The sequence below is a fragment of the Notolepis coatsorum genome, assembly GCF_963971535.1.
Source record: "Notolepis coatsorum genome assembly, chromosome: 13".
In the NCBI taxonomy this organism is placed as follows: Eukaryota; Metazoa; Chordata; class Actinopteri; order Aulopiformes; family Paralepididae; genus Notolepis; species Notolepis coatsorum.
The window spans coordinates 214,271-241,760 of NC_140177.1; the positions used below are offsets into that span (position 1 = coordinate 214,271).

Sequence of the window (27,490 nt, forward strand, 5' to 3'; positions counted from 1 at the left end):
AGTCCTAACAGTGTTTATTATTAATTAACTAATAATAAACACTGTTAGGACTATCTGACTCTTAATAATAATAAACACTGTTAGGACTATCTGACTCTTAATAATAATAAACACTGTTAGGACTATCTGACTCTTAATAATAAGCACTGTTAGGACTATCTGACTCTTAATAATAAACACTGTTAGGACTATCTGACTCTTAATAATAAACACTGTTAGGACTATCTGACTCTTAATAATAAACTCTGTTAGGACTGTCTGACTCTTAATAATAATAAACACTGTTAGGACTATCTGACTCTTAATAATAAGCACTGTTAGGACTATCTGACTCTTAATAATAAACTCTGTTAGGACTATCTGACTCGTAATAATAATAAACACTGTTAGGACTATCTGACTCTTAATAATAAGCACTCTATCTGACTCTTAATAATAATAAACACTGTTAGGACTATCTGACTCTTAATAATAAACACTGTTAGGACTATCTGACTCGTAATAATAATAAACACTGTTAGGACTATCTGACTCTTAATAATAAGCACTCTATCTGACTCTTAATAATAATAAACACTGTTAGGACTATCTGACTCTTAATAATAAACACTGTTAGGACTATCTGACTCTTAACACTTTGAGCGCCACGCCTGGTTTTCCGTTTTACCGGCTGAATGCCACCATCGGCGCCAATGTTAACGTTAATATCGCCTAATCTATGTTTTAAATGATGGCTATGTGTCTAATCTGCCCATCGCATTATCAAAGACTATTTTCCAGTCAGTGCTGTCAAGGCAGATTGTTTTTTTATCGCGTCGTTTCCGTTTCAGAGCAGTTAGAAAAGCCCCCGTTTTGATATAAAAAACAGCTCATTCTGGAGCATTCTATGAAAATCGTCTTTTAGTGGAATATTCCACAACGTTGATATTCGTCTGCCTTTTTATGAATCGTTTTCAAATAAACGCTAGATGATCAATATTATACGTGCATGCAAGCACATTACGGCCACGCATGGATAATCGCTCCGTTGATTTCCTCACAGACTTTTACAGTGAAACCGAAAGAAGACATTTCACAAAACAGCTTATAACTTCATCAAACTTACTCTGATTATCCTAACACTGATAACATAGAGTCCTTACCTGACATCAGATGGTATCCAACTGGTATATTCCAATTCCTGATCACCATTCGAAAAAATCGATACGTGTATGGATCCAACGCGATACTGTAGATCTCCATGATCAGCGGGGATCTGAGGTTCCAGAATGAACTGTGGTAACCCCGGCTGGATCAGTGAACTGGAAAATGTGGAGTACCGGATTTTTTTCCCCATTCATTTTCATTGAGTCCATTCCAAAATCACTTATGTCATCTGGGAGACGACAGGGGGCGCTTTTTTCCACAGTGATCACCGGCGCCGCTCGGCTATACTCGGGTAGGCTCGGGTGATGCAATAATTTTTCAGATCGCAAAAAAAAAAAAAATCTGAGAAATCTTGTGAGTGGCTAGCAACCACCTATAAAAAAAACCAGAGAAATCTCGTGAGTGGCACGGAAAGTGTTAATAATAATAAACACTGTTAGGACTATCTGACTCTTAATAATAATATACACTGTTAGGACTATCTGACTCTTAATAATAAGCACTGTTAGGACTATCTGACTCTTAATAATACACACTGTTAGGACTATCTGACTCTTATTAATAAACACTGTTAGGAGTATCTGACGTTTAATAATAAACACTGTTAGAACTATCTGACTCTTATTAATAAACACTGTTAGGACTATCTGACTCTTAATAATAAACACTGTTAGGACTATCTGACTCTTATTAATAAACACTGTTAGGACTATCTGACTCTTAATAATAAACACTGTTAGGACTATCTGACTCTGACTCGTATTAATAAACACTGTTAGGACTATCTGACTCTTAATAATAAACACTGTTAGGACTGTCTGACTCTTAATAATAAACACTGTTAGGACTATCTGACTCTGACTCTTAATAATAAACACTGTTAGGACTATCTGACTCTTAATAATAAACACTGTTAGGACTGTCTGACTCTTAATAATAAACACTGTTAGGACTATCTGACTCTTAATAATACACACTGTTAGGACTATCTGACTCTTAATAATAAACACTATTAGGACTGTCTGATTCTTAATAATAAACACTGTTAGGACTATCTGACCCTTAATAATAAACTCTGTTAGGACTATCTGACTCTTAATAATAAACACTGTTAGGACTGTCTGACTCTTAATAATAAACACTGTTAGGACTATCTGACTCTTAATAATAAACACTATTAGGACTGTCTGACTCTTAATAATAAACACTGTTAGGACTATCTGACCCTTAATAATAAACTCTGTTAGGACTATCTGACTCTTAATAATAAACACTGTTAGGACTGTCTGACTCTTAATAATAAACACTGTTAGGACTGTCTGACTCTTAATAATAAACACTGTTAGGACTATCTGACTCTTAATAATAAACACTATTAGGACTGTCTGACTCTTAATAATAAACACTGTTAGGACTATCTGACTCTTAATAATAAACACTATTAGGACTGTCTGACTCTTAATAATAAACACTGTTAGGACTATCTGACCCTTAATAATAAACTCTGTTAGGACTATCTGACTCTTAATAATAAACACTGTTAGGACTATCTGACTCTTAATAATAAACACTGTTAGGACTATCTGACTCTTAATAATAAACACTGCACAGACTCGTGTACAGTGTGTTACTACGGTTTGGACCATGTATACCATCATCTCTATTACTACTGTCTGATTAATCCTGCCACTCACTACTGTTCACTATTATCATTACTACTTGCACTTTGTTCTATGTTATATTATTATTACTACCTATCCTACCTGTACTGTACCCCCCCCCCCCCCCCCCCCCATGCTGCTTTGACACTTGAACTTCCCCAAGGGGATTATTAAACACTTGACTTGAAACAATACGTATCCACCTGCTCCTCATGCAAAACATTATTATAACATCCTCAGTGAAGCCAAAAGCTAAAAGCTAAGTGAAACTAACTAAAGAGACAGCAGGCTGAATCAATCCTGTGGACCACAAGTATTTTTTTTCCCCTTTTGCATCTTTCTGACTACTGTTGTTGTTTTTTCTTCTTCTTCTTCTTCTTCTTCTTCTTCTTCTTCTTCTTCTTCTTCTTCTTCTTCTTCTTCTTCTTCTTCTTCTTCTTCTTCTTCTTCTTCTTCTTCTTCTTCTTCTTCTTCTTCTTCTTCTTCTTCTTCTTCTTCTTCTTCTTCTTATTCTTCTCCTGTTTCTTCCAGGGAGTGCGTGGAAACGACGGGCCTCATGGTCCCAAAGGAAACCTGGTCAGTGTTTCTATAAAACAAGTTTATTCTGCCGTATGAGATGAATGTCCCTATTATATCAAGTTAAGTTAAGCTTTATTATTATTAGGATTATTATCATTATTATCATTATTAATAATAATAATAATAATGATAATAATACACTTGTTTGTAATACATGTGTATAGTACCTATCATACAAGGCTTGAAGTGCTTAACAGCAGTAAAAATAGACATACAATTAGCATAAAATAAGAATAAAAATAATTTAAGGGGAAAAGCAGGTAAAAACAATACAGATACTGACTCAGTTTAAAACCATTCTGTTAGATGGTTATGTTTTTTTTGTCAGTTTTTATTGATTATCCTGTCATTCATTTCGTTTCATTATATGTTTTATTTATTATTATTATTTATTTGTATTTCTTGTATATTGTTAATCCTACAATATTTTGCGCTGCACTTCATTATCAGTCTTTGTGTCATTCATTACACTGCTGTACAAAATTACAACACAATGGAATTACGACGGCGCTCCCTGATATTAAAAGAACAATATAAAGGAGAGTCATAATAAAAACAGTACAAAGTCAAAGTGGCCTCCCTCTTGCCTTAAATAGCTCTTCATTTCTGTTCCCCCTCTCTTTCATCTCTCAGGGTCCTCAAGGCGAGCCTGGACCCCCAGGACAGCAGGGGACAGGAGGAACACAGGTGAGACAAAGAACACCTGGACTGGAGCTAGTAGTCACAGCCTGGACTGGAGCTAGAAGTCACAGCCTGGACTCGAGCTAGTAGTCACTCACAACCTGGACTGGAGCTAGTAGTCACAGCCTGGACTGGGACTTTTACGACAACATTATGTACCTGTAAAAAGTCACATATCGGGGGAGCTCCAGTAGCTCACCACGTACCGCGAGTGCTATTTCAGCGCCGTGGACAACCGCGCTTGCGCGGATCTGGGGCTGAGCGCGTTCGAATCCCGGACGGCAGCCGTGCCTTTCCCAGAGTGTCTTTCCCCCCCATCTGAACCCTTTCAGCCTGCTCTGTCGGTCGAACTTGACCAAGTATGAATGCGAAGAAAAAGCGATAAACGCTAAAAGAACCAGGTGACTGGTCAAAGTTAAAAAAAAAAAAAAGTCACATATCAACTCTTAGCATGTCATTTTAAAAAAATTACGTTTTACGACTTTTACTCTTAGTTCTTTATGTCCCTTATGTCCTTCATACAGTGACTGTCCTTCTCACGTGTGATCTGTCTGTGTCATCTTGCAGGGAATGCCAGGACCTCAGGGAGCGCACGGTCCCCCAGGAGAGAAGGTGAGAAAGTCAAAGTCTCCTACAGTGAGAAAACAACACAAGCCTATAGTCATCAACAGCCTGTCAGGAGTGAAGCATGAGGAAACAACACAAGCCTAGTCATCAACGGCCTGTCAGGAGTGAAGCATGAGGAAACAACACAAGCCTAGTCATCAACGGCCTGTCAGGAGTGAAGCGTGAGGAAACAACACAAGCCTAGTCATCAACGGCCTGTCAGGAGTGAAGCATGAGGAAACAACACAAGTCTAGTCATCAACGGCCAGTCAGGAGTGAAGCATGAGGAAACAACACAAGTCTAGTCAACAACGGCCTGTCAGGAGTGAAGCATGAGGAAACAACACAAGCCTAGTCATCAACGGCCTGTCAGGAGTGAAGCATGAGGAAACAACACAAGCCTAGTCATCAACGGCCTGTCAGGAGTGAAGCATGAGGAAACAACACAAGCCTAGTCATCAACGGCCAGTCAGCCACTTAGGTCTTAGAGACTCACATGGAATCCTTAACACTATCAGTGCCTGCCTTGTTTTCCTTTTTACCCCCTTGAATGCCGCCATCCACTTCAATGTTAGCGTTAAAAACGCCTAATCTATGTTTTAAATTATGTGTCTAATCTGCCCGTCGTTTATCAATGACTTGTTTGCAGTCAACATTGTCGAAACGGATTGTTTTTTAATCGGTTCATATCCTTTTTATAGCATTTCGATAAGCTATCGTTCTCTCAAAGATTTCCGGAAAATATAAAGATTCCCCCCATAAACGGCATTTATTGGAATTTTTCTCGAATACACTAGACACGTTGTCATTTGTCGGCCTATTTATGAATCGTTTTCAAATAAACGCTAGATTATCGATAGTGTACTTATGCACGCTAAAGAAGCGAGCTGAAAAATCTATTCGCTCGTTTCCTCATCACACACACACACACACACACACACACACACACACACACGCATATGGCACACGCTGAGATATAGATCAAAACAGCTCCGATTACCCCAAGACTGGTAACATAGATTCCTTACCTTAGATCAGATGTTCTCCAAAAAGATTATTCCAATTCCTGATCGCCATTCCAAATATCGATCGCTTTTATTGATCCAACGCTGCATACTGGACATATGTATTCCACGCTGTTCTGAGGGTCCACAACGAATCCGATCGGCTCGGGTTACATGCCTGAGAAGTAAAATGTGGATTCCGGATTTTTCTTTTCTCATCCATTTTCATTTAGTCCATTCCAAAAGGGTGCATTACCATCTTGGAGACGATAGGGGCGGTTTTTTCACATCTGAGCTCCTACAGGGGCTGCTATACCAACGGGAGACTCGGTTGATGAAATATGAATTCAGACCGCTAATAAAAAAATAAACCGATATTTGTCGTCGTGGGCACTCAAGGGGGGGGCTGACAAAACGAGATATATCGTCCGTGGCACTGAAAGTGTTAATAAAGGTGCTATCGATAACGTTTTCATATAGAGTAATATAATTTTTTTATAATACAGCCATAGAGCTTTTAGAAAGGTCCAAATTTAATGTTGTTGTTTACATGTTGCGTGCATGTATCCCCTCCCATTTCCCCACATGAAATGCACCTGATTCGATACAATTTGCTGGTGCTCTAGTGCGACATCTAGTGGCTGAATGTTATCTAAAACCTTTAACATCTAGTAGCTGAATGTTATCTATAGCACCTTTAACTCATTGGCCGCCAATCATGAGTATACTCGTTATTGGCCGCCAACACTTAACCGCCAATAACGAGTATACTCGTTATTAGATCGTTTGATATTTTTCCTTTGATCCCCGTGCTACACACTCGGCCGGAGCTCTCTGAATCACTGTGGCACAGCTACATGCGTTGGAATCTCACCAGATGGCAGTATTGTCTACCTTTTGAACTCAGAAATAAATGGATCAGGACAGACAATGAATTAACTGGACTACCAAGACTCGCTCTGAGGGGGAGGAGCTCTTGCAAAGCAATAGCAAACAGATCTGCTCGCCTCAAAACCTATACTGTCCCGTAAACACGCGTAATTACATATAAACGAGTAATCGCAATCGCCAATGGGATCATTGGAATTATTCTTTTGGATTACCTTCTGGCTAAGGTAAGGACCCCCTATGTCTATTTTACCGAACCTGAAACATCTGTGTGTTGTGTGTGTGCTCATGTGTGCTTGTGCGTGGAGAGTTCAGTGTTCAAGGCTCTGATGGCCTGGGGGAAGAAGCTGAGCCCAAGTCTCTCTGTCCTCGTTACTGGTCTTCTCAGGCGTTTGCCTGACCGCAGCAGCATGAACAGGCTGTTGTTGGGGTGGTGAGGGTCTTTCATTATCCTGCAGGCTCTGGATTTGCACCTCTTGTTGTATAGGACCTGCAGGGTTGGTAGTGCAATACCCGTGGTACGCTCGGCTGAGCACACCACTCTCTGTAGGGCCTTCTTGTCCTGTGCCGTGCTGTTGCCATACCAGGCAGTGATGTTTCCAGTCAAGATGCTCTCTACAGCTCGGTAGTAGAAGGACTGGAGTATCTTCCCAGATACTCTGAACTTCCTTAACTGTCTCAGGTGGTAGAGGCGCTGCTTCGCCTTTTTTACGACTGAGTCTATGTGTGTTGTCCATGTCAGGTCCTCTGAGATGTGGACCCCCAGGTACTTGAAGCTGCTCACCCTGTCCACGGTAGCCCCGTTTATCCTCAGTGGTGTGTGTGTCTGTAGTAGTGTAGTGTAGTAAGTAGTGTCTGTCAAATGAGCCACACCATTGTCTCCACACTGTGGAGGCCACAGCTATAATACAGAACAGACACAGCTCTGCAAACATTGTGAAACACCGCGAAAGTGACCATTTGAATCTGGCCTGGAGCGGTAGAGATACGTAAAGCGTATGGCGATGAATGAGTTAATATTAACATCTAGTGGCTGGATGTTATCTACAGCACCTTTAATATCTATTAGCTGAATGTTATCTACAGCACCTTTAATATCTAGTAGCTGAATGTTATCTACAGCACCTTTAATATCTAGTAGCTGAATGTTATCTACAGCACCTTTAATATCTAGTAGCTGAATGTTATCTACAGCACCTTTAATATCTAGTAGCTGAATGTTATCTACAGCACCTTTAATATCTAGTAGCTGAATGTTATCTACAGCACCTTTAATATCTAGTAGCTGAATGTTATCTATAGCACCTTTAATATCTAGTAGCTGAATGTTATCTACAGCACCTTTAATATATAGTAGCTGAATGTTATCTACAGCACCTTTAATATCTAGTAGCTGAATGTTATCTACAGCACCTTTAATATCTAGTAGCTGAATGTTATCTACAGCACCTTTAATATCTAGTAGCTGAATGTTATCTACAGCACCTTTAATATCTAGTAGCTGAATGTTATCTACAGCACCTTTAATATCTAGTAGCTGAATGTTATCTACAGCACCTTTAATATCTAGTAGCTGAATGTTATCTACAGCACCTTTAATATCTAGTAGCTGAATGTTATCTACAGCACCTTTAATATCTAGTAGCTGAATGTTATCTACAGCACCTTTAATATCTAGTAGCTGAATGTTATCTACAGCACCTTTAATATCTAGTAGCTGAATGTTATCTACAGCACCTTTAATATCTAGTAGCTGAATGTTATCTACAGCACCTTTAATATCTAGTAGCTGAATGTTATCTACAGCACCTTTAATATCTATTAGCTGGATGTTATCTATAGCACCTTTAACATCTAGTAGCTGAATGTTATCTATAGCACCTTTAATATCTATTAGCTGAATGTTATCTACAGCACCTTTAATATCTATTAGCTGAATGTTATCTACAGCACCTTTAATATCTAGTAGCTGAATGTTATCTACAGCACCTTTAATATCTAGTAGCTGAATGTTATCTACAGCACCTTTAATATCTAGTAGCTGAATGTTATCTACAGCACCTTTAATATCTAGTAGCTGAATGTTATCTACAGCACCTTTAATATCTAGTAGCTGAATGTTATCTATAGCACCTTTAATATCTAGTAGCTGAATGTTATCTACAGCACCTTTAATATCTAGTAGCTGAATGTTATCTACAGCACCTTTAATATCTAGTAGCTGAATGTTATCTACAGCACCTTTAATATCTAGTAGCTGAATGTTATCTACAGCACCTTTAATATCTAGTAGCTGAATGTTATCTACAGCACCTTTAATATCTAGTAGCTGAATGTTATCTACAGCACCTTTAATATCTAGTAGCTGAATGTTATCTACAGCACCTTTAATATCTAGTAGCTGAATGTTATCTACAGCACCTTTAATATCTAGTAGCTGAATGTTATCTACAGCACCTTTAATATCTAGTAGCTGAATGTTATCTACAGCACCTTTAATATCTATTAGCTGGATGTTATCTATAGCACCTTTAACATCTAGTAGCTGAATGTTATCTATAGCACCTTTAATATCTATTAGCTGAATGTTATCTACAGCACCTTTAATATCTAGTAGCTGAATGTTATCTACAGCACCTTTAATATCTAGTAGCTGAATGTTATCTACAGCACCTTTAATATCTAGTAGCTGAATGTTATCTACAGCACCTTTAATATCTAGTAGCTGAATGTTATCTACAGCACCTTTAATATCTAGTAGCTGAATGTTATCTATAGCACCTTTAATATCTAGTAGCTGAATGTTATCTATAGCACCTTTAATATCTAGTAGCTGAATGTTATCTACAGCACCTTTAATATCTAGTAGCTGAATGTTATCTACAGCACCTTTAATATCTAGTAGCTGAATGTTATCTACAGCACCTTTAATATCTAGTAGCTGAATGTTATCTACAGCACCTTTAATATCTAGTAGCTGAATGTTATCTACAGCACCTTTAATATCTAGTAGCTGAATGTTATCTACAGCACCTTTAATATCTAGTAGCTGGATGTTATCTATAGCACCTTTAATATCTAGTAGCTGAATGTTATCTACAGCACCTTTAATATCTAGTAGCTGAATGTTATCTATAGCACCTTTAATATCTAGTAGCTGAATGTTATCTATAGCACCTTTAATATCTAGTAGCTGAATGTTATCTACAGCACCTTTAATATCTAGTAGCTGAATGTTATCTATAGCACCTTTAATATCTAGTAGCTGAATGTTATCTACAGCACCTTTAATATCTATTAGCTGAATGTTATCTACAGCACCTTTAATATCTAGTAGCTGAATGTTTCTACAGCACCTTTAATATCTAGTAGCTGAATGTTATCTATAGCACCTTTAATATCTAGTAGCTGAATGTTTCTACAGCACCTTTAATATCTAGTAGCTGAATGTTATCTACAGCACCTTTAATATCTAGTAGCTGAATGTTTCTACAGCACCTTTAATATCTAGTAGCTGAATGTTATCTACAGCACCTTTAATATCTAGTAGCTGAATGTTATCTTCAGCACCTTTAATATCTAGTAGCTGAATGTTATCTACAGCACCTTTAATATCTAGTAGCTGAATGTTATCTATAGCACCTTTAATATCTATTAGCTGAATGTTATCTATAGCACCTTTAATATCTAGTAGCTGAATGTTATCTACAGCACCTTTAATATCTAGTAGCTGAATGTTATCTACAGCACCTTTAATATCTAGTAGCTGAATGTTATCTACAGCACCTTTAATATCTATTAGCTGAATGTTGTCTATAGCACCTTTAATATCTATTAGCTGAATGTTATCTACAGCACCTTTAATATCTAGTAGCTGAATGTTATCTACAGCACCTTTAATATCTAGTAGCTGAATGTTATCTACAGCACCTTTAATATCTAGTAGCTGAATGTTATATACAGCACCTTTAATATCTAGTAGCTGAATGTTATCTACAGCACCTTTAATATCTAGTAGCTGAATGTTATCTACAGCACCTTTAATATCTAGTAGCTGAATGTTATCTACAGCATCTTTAATATCTAGTAGCTGAATGTTATCTACAGCACCTTTAATATCTAGTAGCTGAATGTTATCTACAGCACCTTTAATATCTAGTAGCTGAATGTTATCTACAGCACCTTTAATATCTAGTAGCTGAATGTTATCTACAGCACCTTTAACATCTAGTAGCTGAATGTTATCTACAGCACCTTTAATATCTAGTAGCTGAATGTTATCTACAGCACCTTTAATATCTAGTAGCTGAATGTTATCTACAGCACCTTTAACATCTAGTAGCTGAATGTTATCTACAGCACCTTTAATATCTAGTAGCTGAATGTTATCTACAGCACCTTTAATATCTAGTAGCTGAATGTTATCTACAGCACCTTTAATATCTAGTGGCTGGATGTTTCTACAGCACCTTTAATATCTAGTAGCTGAATGTTATCTACAGCACCTTTAATATCTAGTAGCTGAATGTTATCTACAGCACCTTTAATATCTAGTAGCTGAATGTTATCTACAGCACCTTTAATATCTAGTAGCTGAATGTTATCTATAGCACCTTTAATATCTAGTAGCTGAATGTTATCTACAGCACCTTTAATATCTAGTAGCTGAATGTTATCTACAGCACCTTTAATATCTATTAGCTAAATGTTATCTACAGCACCTTTAATATCTAGTAGCTGAATGTTATCTACAGCACCTTTAATATCTAGTAGCTGAATGTTATCTACAGCACCTTTAATATCTAGTAGCTGAATGTTATCTACAGCACCTTTCATATCTATTAGCTGAATGTTATCTACAGCACCTTTAATATCTAGTAGCTGAATGTTATCTATAGCACCTTTAATATCTATTAGCTGAATGTTATCTATAGCACCTTTAATATCTATTAGCTGAATGTTATCTATAGCACCTTTAATATCTATTAGCTGAATGTTATCTACAGCACCTTTAATATCTAGTAGCTGAATGTTATCTACAGCACCTTTAATATCTAGTAGCTGAATGTTATCTACAGCACCTTTAATATCTAGTAGCTGAATGTTATCTACAGCACCTTTAATATCTAGTAGCTGGATGTTATCTACAGCACCTTTAATATCTAGTAGCTGAATGTTATCTATAGCACCTTTAACATCTAGTAGCTGAATGTTATCTATAGCACCTTTAATATCTATTAGCTGAATGTTATCTACAGCACCTTTAATATCTAGTAGCTGAATGTTATCTACAGCACCTTTAATATCTAGTAGCTGAATGTTATCTACAGCACCTTTAATATCTATTAGCTGAATGTTATCTATAGCACCTTTAATATCTAGTAGCTGAATGTTATCTACAGCACCTTTAATATCTAGTAGCTGAATGTTATCTATAGCACCTTTAATATCTAGTAGCTGAATGTTATCTACAGCACCTTTAATATCTAGTAGCTGAATGTTATCTACAGCACCTTTAATATCTAGTAGCTGAATGTTATCTATAGCACCTTTAATATCTAGTAGCTGAATGTTATCTACAGCACCTTTAATATCTAGTAGCTGAATGTTATCTACAGCACCTTTAATATCTAGTAGCTGAATGTTATCTATAGCACCTTTAATATCTAGTAGCTGAATGTTATCTACAGCACCTTTAATATCTATTAGCTGAATGTTATCTACAGCACCTTTCATATCTAGTAGCTGAATGTTATCTACAGCACCTTTAATATCTATTAGCTGAATGTTGTCTATAGCACCTTTAATATCTATTACTCCTTACATTTAAAACGCAGACCTACAAAGTACAAAGTACAAATCTCGCAGGTCCAACCATTTTAATTAGTATATTTGTTTCTCTGGCCAAACTAACGTTAACGTTATTAATCCTGCGGCCGTGCTTTATTTAAAAACAGCCAATCAAATCCCCATCAATGGAAATGAACCCGCCCATACCCATGCTGATTGGTCCTTGTGCCAGACTAGAAAGCGGAGATCTTTGATTAAACACCTGCTATCAGAAGAATAGACAGTCAGAAAAAAGGTTTTTACTTTTACTTTTTAGTACTTAACTACATTTAAAAGTAGACACTTTTTTACTTTTACTCAAGTGTGTTTCTAGCCAGATACTCTGACTTTTACTTGAGTACGATTTTGAGACGGTACCCCATACTTTCACTTCAGTATAATTTCTGGGTACTTTTTACACCCCTGAATATAGTATAGTATATAATAATACTACTAAACAATATAATTGTTTAGAAATTGTTGCCTTGATATTTTCTTTCATGCAAGACCTTGATTGTTTTGAGTGAAGTTTAAATCTCTTACAAGACAAATATATATATATATATATAATATATATACGGTATGTAATGTTATGTCATGTCTCTGTCTTCCAGGGTCCCACAGGGAAGCCAGGTCTGCCAGGGATGCCTGGAGCGGACGGCCCTCCGGTAAGTCAGCCTCCTGCTCGCCGGTTGATTAAAGCCATGAAGCATTTGAACTAGATTGAAGCAGAATTGTTGCTCTGAACGCCGTCAGATTAAGATAAAAAAAATAGAACAGTGTAAACCGTCGCGAACCTTGACCTCTGACCTTGCTCTCTCCTTCTGTACTTTCTTAGGGTCACCCAGGAAAGGAGGGGCCAGCCGGCACCAAGGGAAACCAGGTTGGTATCAAACACCTCGATGGTCTCATTGATCCAACAAGATATACCATCTGCTACCATCTGGCCTCGTTTAACCCTTTCACTGCCGCACTACCAAAACGGTTAACCCGTTCACTGCGACAATACACAGAAGGTTAACCCTTTCACTGCCACACAACAGCAGGTTAAAGCCTCTATGAATTAGACTTCATATAGACTTCATATAGACTTCATGAATCGTTCTGTGACTGAATGTTTATCTAAACAAGTGCTCGACGTTAAAAGGTCCAAACAGAATGAGAACATGTAACCTATGCCACTGGACACTGGTCAGCTCTCCATCCCCCGAACCAGACTGTGGACCTTCGGGGACAGAGCTTTCAGCGTGGCAGCTCCCACCCTCTGGAACTCCCTCCCCGCAGAACTCCGCAACGCCCCAACTCTGGACTCGTTCAAAAAACTGCTCAAAACCCACCTCTTCAACTTGGCCTTTAACCCCTAATTTCTCACTTTGTATGTTGTGTCTGTCCACTATGTTTGTTACTTTTGTTATTTTTTGCTATGTAAAGCGACCTTGGGTCTTCTGAAAGGCGCTATATGAAATGAAGTTATTATTATTATTATTATTATTATTATTATTATTATTATTATGAGAACAGTGGAATAACATGAGATGCTGATGAGGCTCTGCTTCTCGCGGTCTTCCTCCAGGGTCCCAGCGGTATTCAGGGAACTATCGGCTACCCAGGTCCTCGCGGAGTTAAGGTCAGTACCGTCGCTACAATAAGTTTCAAGTTTCTTTAATAGTTGTCATAGTAAAAATACAGAATACTTTTCCATGAAATGCTTTTTTCTCTATGGGCTCCTGAGAGTGTGCTAGATAAAATAGATAAAAAGTATAAAATAGAAAAAGTCAAGAGTACGTCAACAAAAAGTGTTCAGTCAATCGATATACATATATACAATATACAATAAAGAGTAAAAAAAAAAAGAGTAACAGTGAGGTACAATGCCGCAATAATGACCAGGCTCTGTTCGTCCGAGGTGAAGCAACAGTTGCGATTGGAGGATCAAGAAACGAGGGCGGGGTTTGAGACGAGTCGATTCAGTTTATTCATCTACATCTACACTGAGGTTTTAAAGTAATTTACAGTGACATTGTAGATAGAATAACACAAAGATTAAACAAAGATAAAAACAAGTACTTTCTACTACAATACATGTATCTGAAGCCATAGTGTTACTAGTTACTTTGAAGAAACAGGTTTTGCATAGAAAACATGGAAAACATGTGTGAAGATAATGTTTTTTCAAATCGCAAGCTTGACAACTTCAAGAGGACGTAATCAGAGCAGCATAACTGGACCACATACCACTTTAACATGACCTTTAATCAGAGCAGCATAACTGGACCACATACCACTTTAACATAACCTTTAATCAGAGCAGCATAACTGGACCACATACCACTTTAACATAACCTTTAATCAGAGCAGCATAACTGGACCACATACCACTTTAACATAAGCTTTAATCAGAGCAGCATAACTGGACCACATACCACTTTAACATAACCTTTAATCAGAGCAGCATAACTGGACCACACACCACTTTAACATAACCTTTAATCAGAGCAGCATAACTGGACCACATACCACTTTAACATAAGCTTTAATCAGAGCAGCATAACTGGACCACATACCACTTTAACATAACCTTTAATCAGAGCAGCATAACTGGACCACATACCACTTTAACATAACATTTAATCAGAGCAGGATAACTGGACCACATACCACTTTAACAAGCACTGGGATACACAAACCACGTAGAATGCATACTTTTACTTGTTTAGATACTTAAGTACATTCAATATTAAATACTCCTCTACTTTTACACAGGTAGAATTTGGATGGAGGACTTTTACCAGAGTACTATTTCATCTGCTTCCTTTCTGACTATACCCTAGACTCCATCTCTAGTTTAGTTTTAGTTCATGTGGTTTATCAGAAGGACAGTGTGTAGTGTACTTTAATCCTTTGTGGTAAACAAGAAGATGAGTGCATCACATTTAGCCAGAAGCTCATTTCCATCTGCCACAGTAAACGAATAAATACAAAACAGTCATACAGTCATATACAGTAAAAGTACACAGAATACAAAGAAAAACAAGAATATGGTTGTTGCAATAGCGACCCCTACTGGCCGGTCATAGTGCCTGATCGGCAGGGAGGGGATCAGGGGGAGATAGTGTGAACCTCTGCACGTGCATGTGGTAGTCTACACCCTCCCCAGACCGACAGTGGGGCAGCATGTGGTAGCCTACACCCTCCCCAGACCGACAGTGGGGCAGCATGTGGTAGTCTACACCCTCCCCAGACCGACAGTGGGGCAGCATGTGGTAGCCTACACCCTCCCCAGACCGACAGTAGGGCAGCATGTGGTAGCCTACACCCTCCCCAGACCGACAGTGGGGCAGCATGTGGTAGTCTACACCCTCCCCAGACCGACAGTGGGGCAGCATGTGGTAGCCTACACCCTCCCCAGACCGACAGGAGGGCAGCATGTGGTAGCCTACACCCTCCCCAGACCGACAGTAAGGCAGCATGTGGTAGCCTACACCCTCCCCAGACCGACAGTAAGGCAGCATGTGGTAGTCTACACCCTCCCCAGACCGACAGTAAGGCAGCATGTGGTAGTCTACACCCTCCCCAGACCGACAGTGGGGCAGCATGTGGTAGTCTACACCCTCCCCAGACCGACAGTGGGGCAGCATGTGGTAGTCTACACCCTCCCCAGACCGACAGTGGGGCAGCATGTGGTAGTCTACACCCTCCCCAGACCGACAGTAAGGCAGCATGTGGTAGTCTACACCCTCCCCAGACCGACAGTGGGGCAGCATGTGGTAGTCTACACCCTCCCCAGACCGACAGTGGGGCAGCATGTGGTAGCCTACACCCTCCCCAGACCGACAGTGGGGCAGCATGTGGTAGTCTACACCCTCCCCAGACCGACAGTAGGGCAGCATGTGGTAGTCTACACCCTCCCCAGACCGACAGTGGGGCAGCATGTGGTAGTCTACACCCTCCCCAGACCGACAGTAAGGCAGCATGTGGTAGCCTACACCCTCCCCAGACCGACAGTGGGGCAGCATGTGGTAGTCTACACGCTCCCCAGACCGACAGTAGGGCAGCATGTGGTAGCCTACACCCTCCCCAGACCGACAGTAGGGCAGCATGTGGTAGCCTACACCCTCCCCAGACCGACAGTAGGGCAGCATGTGGTAGTCTACACCCTCCCCAGACCGACAGTAGGGCAGCATGTGGTAGCCTACACCCTCCCCAGACCGACAGTGGGGCAGCATGTGGTAGTCTACACCCTCCCCAGACCGACAGTAAGGCAGCATGTGGTAGTCTACACCCTCCCCAGACCGACAGTAAGGCAGCATGTGGTAGTCTACACCCTCCCCAGACCGACAGTAGGGCAGCATGTGGTAGTCTACACCCTCCCCAGACCAACAGTAGGGCAGCATGTGGTAGCCTACACCCTCCCCAGACCGACAGTGGGGCAGCATGTGGTAGTCTACACCCTCCCCAGACCGACAGTAAGGCAGCATGTGGTAGTCTACACCCTCCCCAGACCGACAGTGGGGCAGCATGTGGTAGTCTACACCCTCCCCAGACCGACAGTAGGGCAGCATGTGGTAGTCTACACCCTCCCCAGACCAACAGTAGGGCAGCATGTGGTAGTCTACACCCTCCTCAGACCAACAGAGGAGACATGTTCAAGTTCAAGTTTCAAGTTTCTTTATTAGTTGTCACACAGAAATACAGAATACTTTGCATGAAATGCTTCTTTCTGTTTTGCTCCTGAGAGTGTGCTAGATAATAACAAGATAGTATAAAATAAGTATAATATAAGTATAAAATAGAAAGTCAAGTACGTAAACAAGTGTAAACAACAAATAAATGCAATATACCTATATACAGTATGTACAGTATATACAGTGCAGGTACAGTACAGTGTAGAAATGGTGAGGTATAGCTTAGCTTGTGGTGCCACCTTGTGATGGTGAGGTGCAATAAGGAATGAGATTGATGTGCAAATTTCCTTACCAATAAATATAAATATAAAGTGTGTTAGTGTCTAAAGTGGTAAAGTGGGTGCTACAGTGTGTTGTTGGGTAGTCTACACCCTCCCCAGACCAACAGTAGGGCAGCGCAACGACCAGGAAGGGAATTGGCATAACAACTATATTGGGGGATGTGAGAAAAGGTAAAAAGGCAAAATAATAATGATCAATTGTGTTTGTCATGACTATGAAAATCAATACAAAAATTATTTCTTTATTTTTGGGGGGGGGGGGGGTCACAGTGTCACACGTCTGACCAGGGTTACTCACTGTTGGTGCTCAGTGTTTGATACTTCGACGATCATTCATGTTAATCTAGGAGTGTTCCCCTGGCTGCCAGGTGTAATGTGTGATTGTTGTTAATAATGATCACTGACTGTTCTTTATTACAGGGCGGTCAAGGTATCCGTGGTCTGAAGGGGCACAAGGGAGAGAAGGTAGGTCTCAGAGATCAGAGAGAGAACCCTTGAATTTTAACTCTACATAACATCCGTGGCTTTGTGGCCCGTCAGATGTTTGCATGAGGACTTACACTCAAATGATGTTTATATTCCATGAGGACATACAGTCAAATTATGTTTATATTGCATGAGGACTTACACTAAAATGATGTTTATATTCCATGAGGACATACAGTCAAATTATGTTTATATTCCATGAGGACTTACACTCAAATGATGTTTATATTCCATAAGGATTTACACTCAAATGATGTTTATATTCCATGAGGACTTACACTCAAATGATGTTTATATTCCATGAGGATTTACACTCAAATGATGTTTATATTCCATGAGGACTTACACTCAAATGATGTTTATATTCCATAAGGATTTACACTCAAATGATGTTTATATTCCATGAGGACATACAGTCAAATTATGTTTATATTGCATGAGGACTTACACTCAAATGATGTTTATATTCCATGAGGACATACAGTCAAATTATGTTTATATTCCATGAGGACTTACACTCAAATGATGTTTATATTCCATAAGGATTTACACTCAAATGATGTTTATATTCCATGAGGACTTACACTCAAATGATGTTTATATTCCATGAGGATTTACACTCAAATGATGTTTATATTCCATGAGGACTTACACTCAAATGATGTTTATATTCCATAAGGATTTACACTCAAATGATGTTTATATTCCATGAGGATTTACACTCAAATGATGTTTATATTCCATGAGGACATACAGTCAAATGATGTTTATATTGCATGAGGACTTACACTCAAATTATGTTTATATTCCATGAGGACATACAGTCAAATTATGTTTATATTCCATGAGGATTTACACTCAAATGATGTTTATATTCCATAAGGATTTACACTCAAATGATGTTTATATTCCATGAGGACATACAGTCAAATGATGTTTATATTCCATGAGGACATACAGTCAAATTATGTTTATATTCCATGAGGACTTACACTCAAATGATGTTTATATTCCATAAGGATTTACACTCAAATGATGTTTATATTCCATGAGGACTTACACTCAAATGATGTTTATATTCCATAAGGATTTACACTCAAATGGTGTTTATATTCCATGAGGACTTACACTCAAATGATGTTTATATTCCATGAGGACATACAGTCAAATGATGTTTATATTGCATGAGGACTTACACTCAAATGATGTTTATATTCCATGTGGACATACAGTCAAATTATGTTTATATTCCATGAGGACTTACACTCAAATAATGTTTATATTCCATAAGGATTTACACTCAAATGATGTTTATATTCCATGAGGACATACAGTCAAATGATGTTTATATTCCATGAGGACATACAGTCAAATGATGTTTATATTCCATGAGGATTTACACTCAAATGATGTTTATATTCCGTAAGGATTTACACTCAAATTATGTTTATATTCCATGAGGACTTACACTCAAATGATGTTTATATTCCATGAGGATTTACACTCAAATTATGTTTATATTCCATAAGGATTTACAGTCAAATGATTTGTATATTCGATGAGGATTTACAGTCAAATTATGTTTATATTCCATGAGGATTTACAGTCAAATGATGTTTATATTCCATGAGGACATACAGTCAAATGATGTTTATATTCCACAAGGAGTTACAGTCAAATGATGTTTATATTCCATGAGGACATACAGTCAAATGATGTTTATATTCCATGAGGACATACAGTCAAATTATGTTTATATTCCACGTGGAGTTACAGTCAAATGATGTTTATATTCCATGAGGACATACAGTCAAATGATGTTTATATTTCATGAGGACTTACAGTCAAATGATGTTTATATTCCATGAGGACTTACACTCAAATTATGTTTATATTCCATAAGGATTTACAGTCAAATGATGTTTATATTCCATGAGGATTTACAGTCAAATGATGTTTATAATTCCATGAGGATTTACAGTCAAATGATGTTCATATTCCGCTTCCGCACCTCTCAGCAATACTAGAATATAAACCTGATTTGGGTGACATTCTGTGGCTCCACAAAGTCAAGGCCCCATTCAGTGCCAATGATCATTTACCTTGTAATACCTGTTTTTCACTCAAACAAAACATTATCCTTTGTGATGGAGTGTGAAGCGTCTTGTCTGCCCTAGCAACGACCTGGGAAGCATCTTGCCTGCCCTAGCAACGACCTGGGAAGCATCTTGTCTGCCCTAGCAACAACCTGGGAAGCATCTTGTCTGCCCTAGCAACGACCTGGGAAGCATCTTGTCTGCCCTAGCAACGACCTGGGCATATGTAGTGTGAAGCATCTTGTCTGCCCTAGCAACAACCTGGGCATACGTAGTGTGAAGCATCTTGCCTTGATCAAACAGGCCAGCTCTGGGTTTTCAATTGAAGCTCTCAAAACTGAGACTTTTTCCCACACGTCGCGTAACATTTTCGTTTGTGTTTTACAGGGTGAAGATGGGTTCCCCGGCATCAAGGGAGATTTCGGCGCCAAAGGAGAGACAGTAAGATTGATTGAAGGATCGATCGATTGATTAAAAACATTCATTTCATATTCTACTTCAGTGATTGTAATTGTAATTAACTGTATTATTTGTATTTGATTTGATTGAAGTGTATTTCAAATATCCAACATAACAAACAAACATCAAGTACATATATAGCCTTAAGCCGTTCAAATAATAAATGTATATAAAAAATGTTTTATTAAAAATAACAAAGAACAAACAAAAAAGTCAAACTCACATTTCTTTTTTTTTGTCATTTACATATTTGAAAAGGAGTGGGAAGAAGCATACACTTATTTAATCCCACCCCTATTTACTCATCAGAACATACTTTATTTTATTTACTAATTCATACATTACTAGACTTATTAGAGAAGGCGTGTGTCCTGAGTCTTGATGGGTGTATACCTGTGTGTCCACGCTGACAGGGAGAGGTCGGCGTACCTGGACCCAGGGGAGAGGACGGGCCTGAGGGGCCAAAGGGACGCGTGGGACCCCCCGGAGAGCTCGGACCACTGGGCCTCGTGGGAGAGAAGGTAGGAGCTGTTTCCTGTTGTGCCATAGCATAGGATTAGAGTCCAGTGGTTCTCAAACTACGGGTCGCGACCCAAATTGGGGTCGCGGGGTAGGTGACAGCGCATTGAATTTTCTTTTATTAAATAAAAAAATAATAAAAATTCAATAAATCAATTGTTTTTTTTATGTTCTGGCAACATATTTTGGCTAAATATGCCTCATTTTATAAATGTGTATTGATAACATAGTGCTGTAATTAAATAAAATTCTAATAAATAATGCATGCTCAAGTTCAACGTGTGCTTTTATTTTGATATTCCTTAATTCCACGTTGAAATGACGCGATACATTAAGTGTGGGGTCCCCAAAAAGAAAATCCTAAATGAAATGGGGTCGCGGTGTGAAAAAGTTTGAGAACCCCTGGATTAGACGATCTGTCCAGAATACACATGGAAACTGATGATATTCTGAAGGACATTCATTCTGTCTGTATTGATTGACAGTAGAATCAGTGAGTGATATAATGGAAGATAAAAGAGGACGGTAAATCTCCCGCGTCCAATTATCACCTCACATCTCAAACCCCTCCCTCTCTTCTTGATCCTTCAGAAGCAACAGTTGTGATTGGAGGAATAAGAAAAGAGGGAGGGGTTTGAGATAGGTCCACTGCATTCTCAACCCCACTGCATATAACCCATATAGCTCTGTATGATAGCATGAACAATAATGCTGTATATGTATTGTGGCTCTTCAAGCTGTACGACACTAATCATTAGGGGTGTGTCATAATGTGTTAGATTCGATGCATAGATTAGAATAATGTTACAATCGATTATAATCTAAATTAATCGAAATGAAAAAAGAAAAAGAAAAAATCTTTTTTTAATGTTTTTTTTTTGTATTGTTTTTATTGACCTATAGTCCATTCATGCTGAGTGAGTCAGTTCCCCCAGCCACATTTGTGTATTCAAAATCTTTTGGGGAATTAACTGATAGAAAATCTATAGAAAATGTATTGAAAATTAATCAAATCGAATCGAATCGAATCGTGGTCAAATGAAGAGATTTTATGATGCATTGAATCGTTGCCTGAATAATCGTAATCAAATCGAATCGTTGTGAGGTTGCATCATTACACCCCTAATAATGATCTCTTCAAGCTGTACGACACTTATCAGTAATGATCTATCAAGGTGTACGACACTTATCAGTAATGATCTCATCAAGGTGTACGACACTTATCAGTAATGATCTCATCAAGGTGTACGACACTAATCAGTAATGATCTCATCAAGGTGTACGACACTAATCAGTAATGATCTCTTCAAGCTGTACGACACTAATCAGTAATGATCTCATCAAGGTGTACGACACTAATCAGTAATGATCTCATCAAGGTGTACGACACTAATCAGTAATGATCTCTTCAAGGTGTACGACACTAATCAGTAATGATCTCATCAAGGTGTACGACACTAATCAGTAATGATCTCTTCAAGCTGTACGACACTAATCAGTAATGATCTCATCAAGGTGTACGACACTAATCAGTAATGATCTCATCAAGGTGTACGACACTAATCAGTAATGATCTCATCAAGGTGTACGACACTAATCAGTAATGATCTCTTCAAGCTGTACGACACTAATCAGTAATGATGTCTGATCTCAGGGTAAACTCGGTGTTCCTGGTCTGCCTGGCTATCCTGGAAGACTTGGACCAAAGGTAAGGACTACAACACTACTCCACACACACACACACACACACACACGCACACACACACACACACACACACACACACACACACACACACACACACACACACACACACACACACACACACACACACACACACACACACACACACACACACACACACACACACACACAGACACACACACACACACACACACACACAGACACACACGCACACACACACAGACAGACACACACAGACACAGACACACACACACACACACACACACACACACATGTCCACATAAAATACAAGTATGTCAAGGACATTTAAACACTAATATTTGACTAATATCAGATATGAGAGATGGTTAGTTACAAAATAGCCTGATTGGCCACATTGTTGCACATAAACAGGATAAATAACACGTGATGAGAATAACAGTAGCAGGTGAAACGGCTGCATCGATACAAATAGCAGCGTCTCCTCCGTACTGAGCAGCTACCAATAACATCAGATACTGAACAATACCTTGCTAACTGAGCAGCTACCAATTACAATACTGAACAATACCTTGCTAACTCTACCAGTCACTCCATCACTTCATCACTCATTCCATCACTCACTCCACCATTCACTGTATCATTCACTCCATCACTCCATCACTCACTCCATCATTCACTCCATCACTCACTCCATCATTCACTCCATCACTCACTCCACCATTCACTCCATCAATCACTCCATCACTCCACCATTCACTCCACCACTCACTCCACCATTCACTCCATCAATCACTCCATCACTCCACCATTCACTCCATCACTCACTCCACCATTCACTCCACCAATCACTCCATCACTCCATCATTCACTCCATCACTCACTTCATCACTCACTCCATCACTCACTCCATCACTCCATCACTCACTCCATCACTCCATCACTCACTCCATCACTCACTCCACCATTCACTATATCACTCACTTCAGCACTCACTCCATCACTCACTCCATCACTCCATCACTCACTCCATCACTCCATCACTCCATCACTCACTCCATCACTCACTCCATCACTCACTCCATCACTCCATCATTCACTCCATCACTCACTCCATCACTCCATCACTCTCTCCATCACTCCATCACTCACTCCATCACTCACTCCATCACTCCATCATTCACTCCATCACTCACTCCATCACTCCATCATTCACTCCATCACTCACTCCATCACTCCACCACTCACTCTATACTGTGTAGCCTCTAGTCGTCACTAGGTATCTTCATCACAGTCTGATAATGTCTCTTGACTGACTGACTGATTGCTGTGTTTTCAGGGATCTCTTGGATTCCCAGGATTCCCTGGAGCCAACGGGGAGAAGGGAGCGCGGGTAAGTGCTGAAGACCTCAGTCTGATCACAACCATCATGAGACCACCATGTGGTTCTGAGTCAGTGATCCTAATGAATCATGTTGTCAGTGATCCTAATGAATCATGTTGTCAGTGATCCTAATGAATCATGTTGTCAGTGATCCTAATGAATCATGTTGTCAGTGATCCTAATGAATCATGTTGTCAGTGATCCTAATGAATCATGTTGTCAGTGATCCTCCTAATTAATCATGTTGTCAGTGATCCTAATGAATCATGTTGTCAGTGATCCTAATGAATCATGTTGTCAGTGATCCTAATGAATCATGTTGTCAGTGATCCTAATGAATCATGTTGTCAGTGATCCTAATGAATCATGTTGTCAGTGATCCTAATGAATCATGTTGTCAGTGATCCTCCTAATTAATCATGTTGTCAGTGATCCTAATGAATCATGTTGTCAGTGATCCTAATGAATCATGTTGTCAGTGATCCTAATGAATCATGTTGTCAGTGATCCTAATGAATCATGTTGTCAGTGATCCTCCTAATTAATCATGTTGTCAGTGATCCTAATGAATCATGTTGTCAGTGATCCTAATGAATCATGTTGTCAGTGATCCTAATGAATCATGTTGTCAGTGATAATAATTAATCATGTTGTCAGTGATCCTAATGAATCATGTTGTCAGTGATCCTCCTAATGAATCATGTTGTCTGTGATCCTGTTTGCGTTCTTCAGGGTTTGATCGGCAAGTCTGGACCACGAGGACAGAGAGGACCAACGGTATGACTCACTCACTCACTCACCCTTACCTTAACCCTTACCTTAACCTTTACTGAGAGCCCACCATAACCCTTACCTTAACCTTTACTGAGACCCCACCATAACCCTTACCTTAACCTTTACTGAGACCCCACCATAACCCTTCCACCATAACCCTTACCTTAGACCCAGCTAGAGGTGAAGACGTCCCGTCCTGCTCTGCTGTTCCTCAAATAAGCTGCTCTTCACTTCTCCTCCACTCGTCCGACCTTCCTTCTAGATTCTACTATATTTACATTGTTCTATTTAGTATAGAGATATATAACTGTCATCTCTGCTACTCATTCAGTAAATATTATACAACATGAACGTTCTATTTGAGCCCAGGTGTATTACGGGTGCAGTGTTTGCTCATACGACAAGCTGTTCCCATAGCAACAGGAAACACCCTGACCGAGCTGTTACCACAGCAATGGAAGCCCACTGGAAAACAGCGCCCAGCGTTGGAAGCAGTGCTGCAGGTTGACTTACTGTCTCTCTCTCTCTCTCTCTCTCTCTCTCTCTCTCTCTCTCTCTCTCTCTCTCTCTCTCTCTCTCTCTCTCTCTCTCTCTCTCTCTCTCCATCAGGGCCCCAGGGGGCAGAGAGGGGTACGCGGGTCCACCGGCAAGTCTGGAGCCAAGGTACTGACATCATGACTCACTGATCACCTGTAATGATGTTTGTAATCGATGAACAGTCTAAGCACAAATATCGGTAGCTATTGATATCTGTATATTTGTAGCTAGTGATTCCTGGTTTTGTGTTTATTTGTTGTGTTGATTATTTATTGCGCTGTTCATTTGTTGTGTTGTTTATTTGTTGTGTTGTTTATTTGTTGTTTTGTTTATTTGTGTTCATTAGGGAACTTCTGGAAGCGACGGCCCTCCCGGTCCTTCAGGAGAGAGGGTGAGATGTTTGATTTTTTTGATTAATTTAGTGATAATTGTTGTGATTGTCAATAATCAATAGCTGTATTGATTGTTGTCATTAGTGAGTGAATCGACACATTGTACTGATGGATGTACCTGTCTTCATCGCTCAGGGGCTGCCTGGACCTCAAGGAGCCAATGGCTTCCCTGGACCGAAAGGACCTCCTGTAAGTATATTTATAATAATAATAATAATAAATTTTATTTGGTGGCACCTTTCACGACACCCAAGGTCACCTTACAGATCATAGAAAAAAACACAGCAAGGCAGTTAAAAGTCAAGGTTAAAAATAAAACAAACAACAGGAAGTATAAAAACAGTGAAGTTAAAATAACAAACAAACAAACAGCAGGGGGTATAGAACAGTGACACAGGTTATAGTGAATATGCAAGTTTGAACAGATGGGTTTTCAGTTGTGATTTGAATGTTGATAGTGAGTCAGACTGTCGGCGATGTGGGGGCAGGGAGTTCCAGAGTCTGGGAGGCAAGCAGCTGAAAGCTCGGGCACCCATGGTGCTGAGGCGTGAGCTGGGGATGGATAAGAGTCCAGTAGAGGTTGAGCGGAGGGTGCAGGGAGGGGGTGTAATCCTGGAGGAGGTCAGTGATGTAGGTGGGGGCTAGATTGTGGAGGGCTTTGAAGGTGAGTAGGAGGTTTTTGAAGTCAATCCGGTAGTGCACAGGGAGCCAGTGTAGTTGAATGTGTGTATAGTTTATACAGGTTCACTGTGTAAGTCCTGGTTTCTTAAACTATTGGTCAGAACCCAAAAGTGGGCCGCGAGCCTCTTCTTCTGGTCGGTTCCTCTGTGACGCCAGTTTCAGATGTTTCTTCTGGTCGGTTCCTCCGTAATGATCAATGTTTATTTCATTTGATTTAATTCCAATACCTAGATTTGCTTGTATTGTGTCAATTTTGTTGTCACACCAAATAAATAATTCTGAAGGACAATTTGATTTTGAATTAAATCTTTATTTCAAACATGTGAAACATTTAAATACATAAGAAAATAATGAATAAAAAGCAACAACAAACCGAAATAGTTAGAACAAATAAACAATATTATTGTTTATTTAAATACATAAGTATACATGTATTCATTATTTATTTATTTAAATACATTATGTATACATTTAAATACATAAGAAAATTATTAATAAAAAGCTACAACAAACCGAAATAGTTAGAACAAATAAACAATAATATTGTTATCATATTATTATTTCATCATCTTTCTAACTCACAATACATATATACATACATGCATACACATATCCACACTTAAATGCACTATTCGTTACAATGAATTGTAATAAAGAGTTGTTTTTGTGGATCATGTGTCTATTGTCTCCACACAGTGTATTTTACATGTCTCTATTGTCTCTATTGTCTCCACACAGTGTGGATCACATGTTTCTATTGTCTCTATTGTCTCCACACAGTGTATTTTACATATCTCTATTGTCTCTATTGTCTCCACACAGTGAGTTTTACATGTTTCTATTGTCTCCACACAGTGTGTGTTTCACATGTCTCTATTGTCTCCACACAGTGTGGATCACATGTTTCTATTGTCTCTATTGTCTCCACACAGTGTATTTCACACGTCTCTATTGTCTCCACACAGTGTGTATTTTACATGTCTCTATTGTCTCCACACAGTGTGGATCACATGTTTCTATTGTCTCTATTGTCTCCACACAGTGTATTTCACACGTCTCTATTGTCTCCACACAGTGTGTATTTTACACGTCTCTATTGTCTCCACACAGTGTGTATTTTA

At 39.2% G+C, this 27,490-nt stretch overlaps 1 protein-coding gene across 1 annotated transcript in view; it reads left to right on the forward strand.

Annotated features, from left to right (window-relative positions):
• Nucleotides 1-27,490, forward strand: part of LOC311239073 (uncharacterized protein) — a 119,065-nt gene that overhangs the window by 50,841 nt on the left and 40,734 nt on the right. The window contains 15 exon segments of the mRNA XM_084327301.1: nt 3,339-3,383; nt 4,020-4,073; nt 4,635-4,679; nt 13,009-13,062; nt 13,233-13,277; nt 13,968-14,021; nt 17,781-17,825; nt 20,330-20,383; nt 20,815-20,922; nt 22,575-22,628; nt 23,941-23,994; nt 24,718-24,762; nt 25,369-25,422; nt 25,643-25,687; nt 25,824-25,877. Coding sequence (XP_084183427.1) covers nt 3,339-3,383; nt 4,020-4,073; nt 4,635-4,679; nt 13,009-13,062; nt 13,233-13,277; nt 13,968-14,021; nt 17,781-17,825; nt 20,330-20,383; nt 20,815-20,922; nt 22,575-22,628; nt 23,941-23,994; nt 24,718-24,762; nt 25,369-25,422; nt 25,643-25,687; nt 25,824-25,877 — 810 coding nt within the window.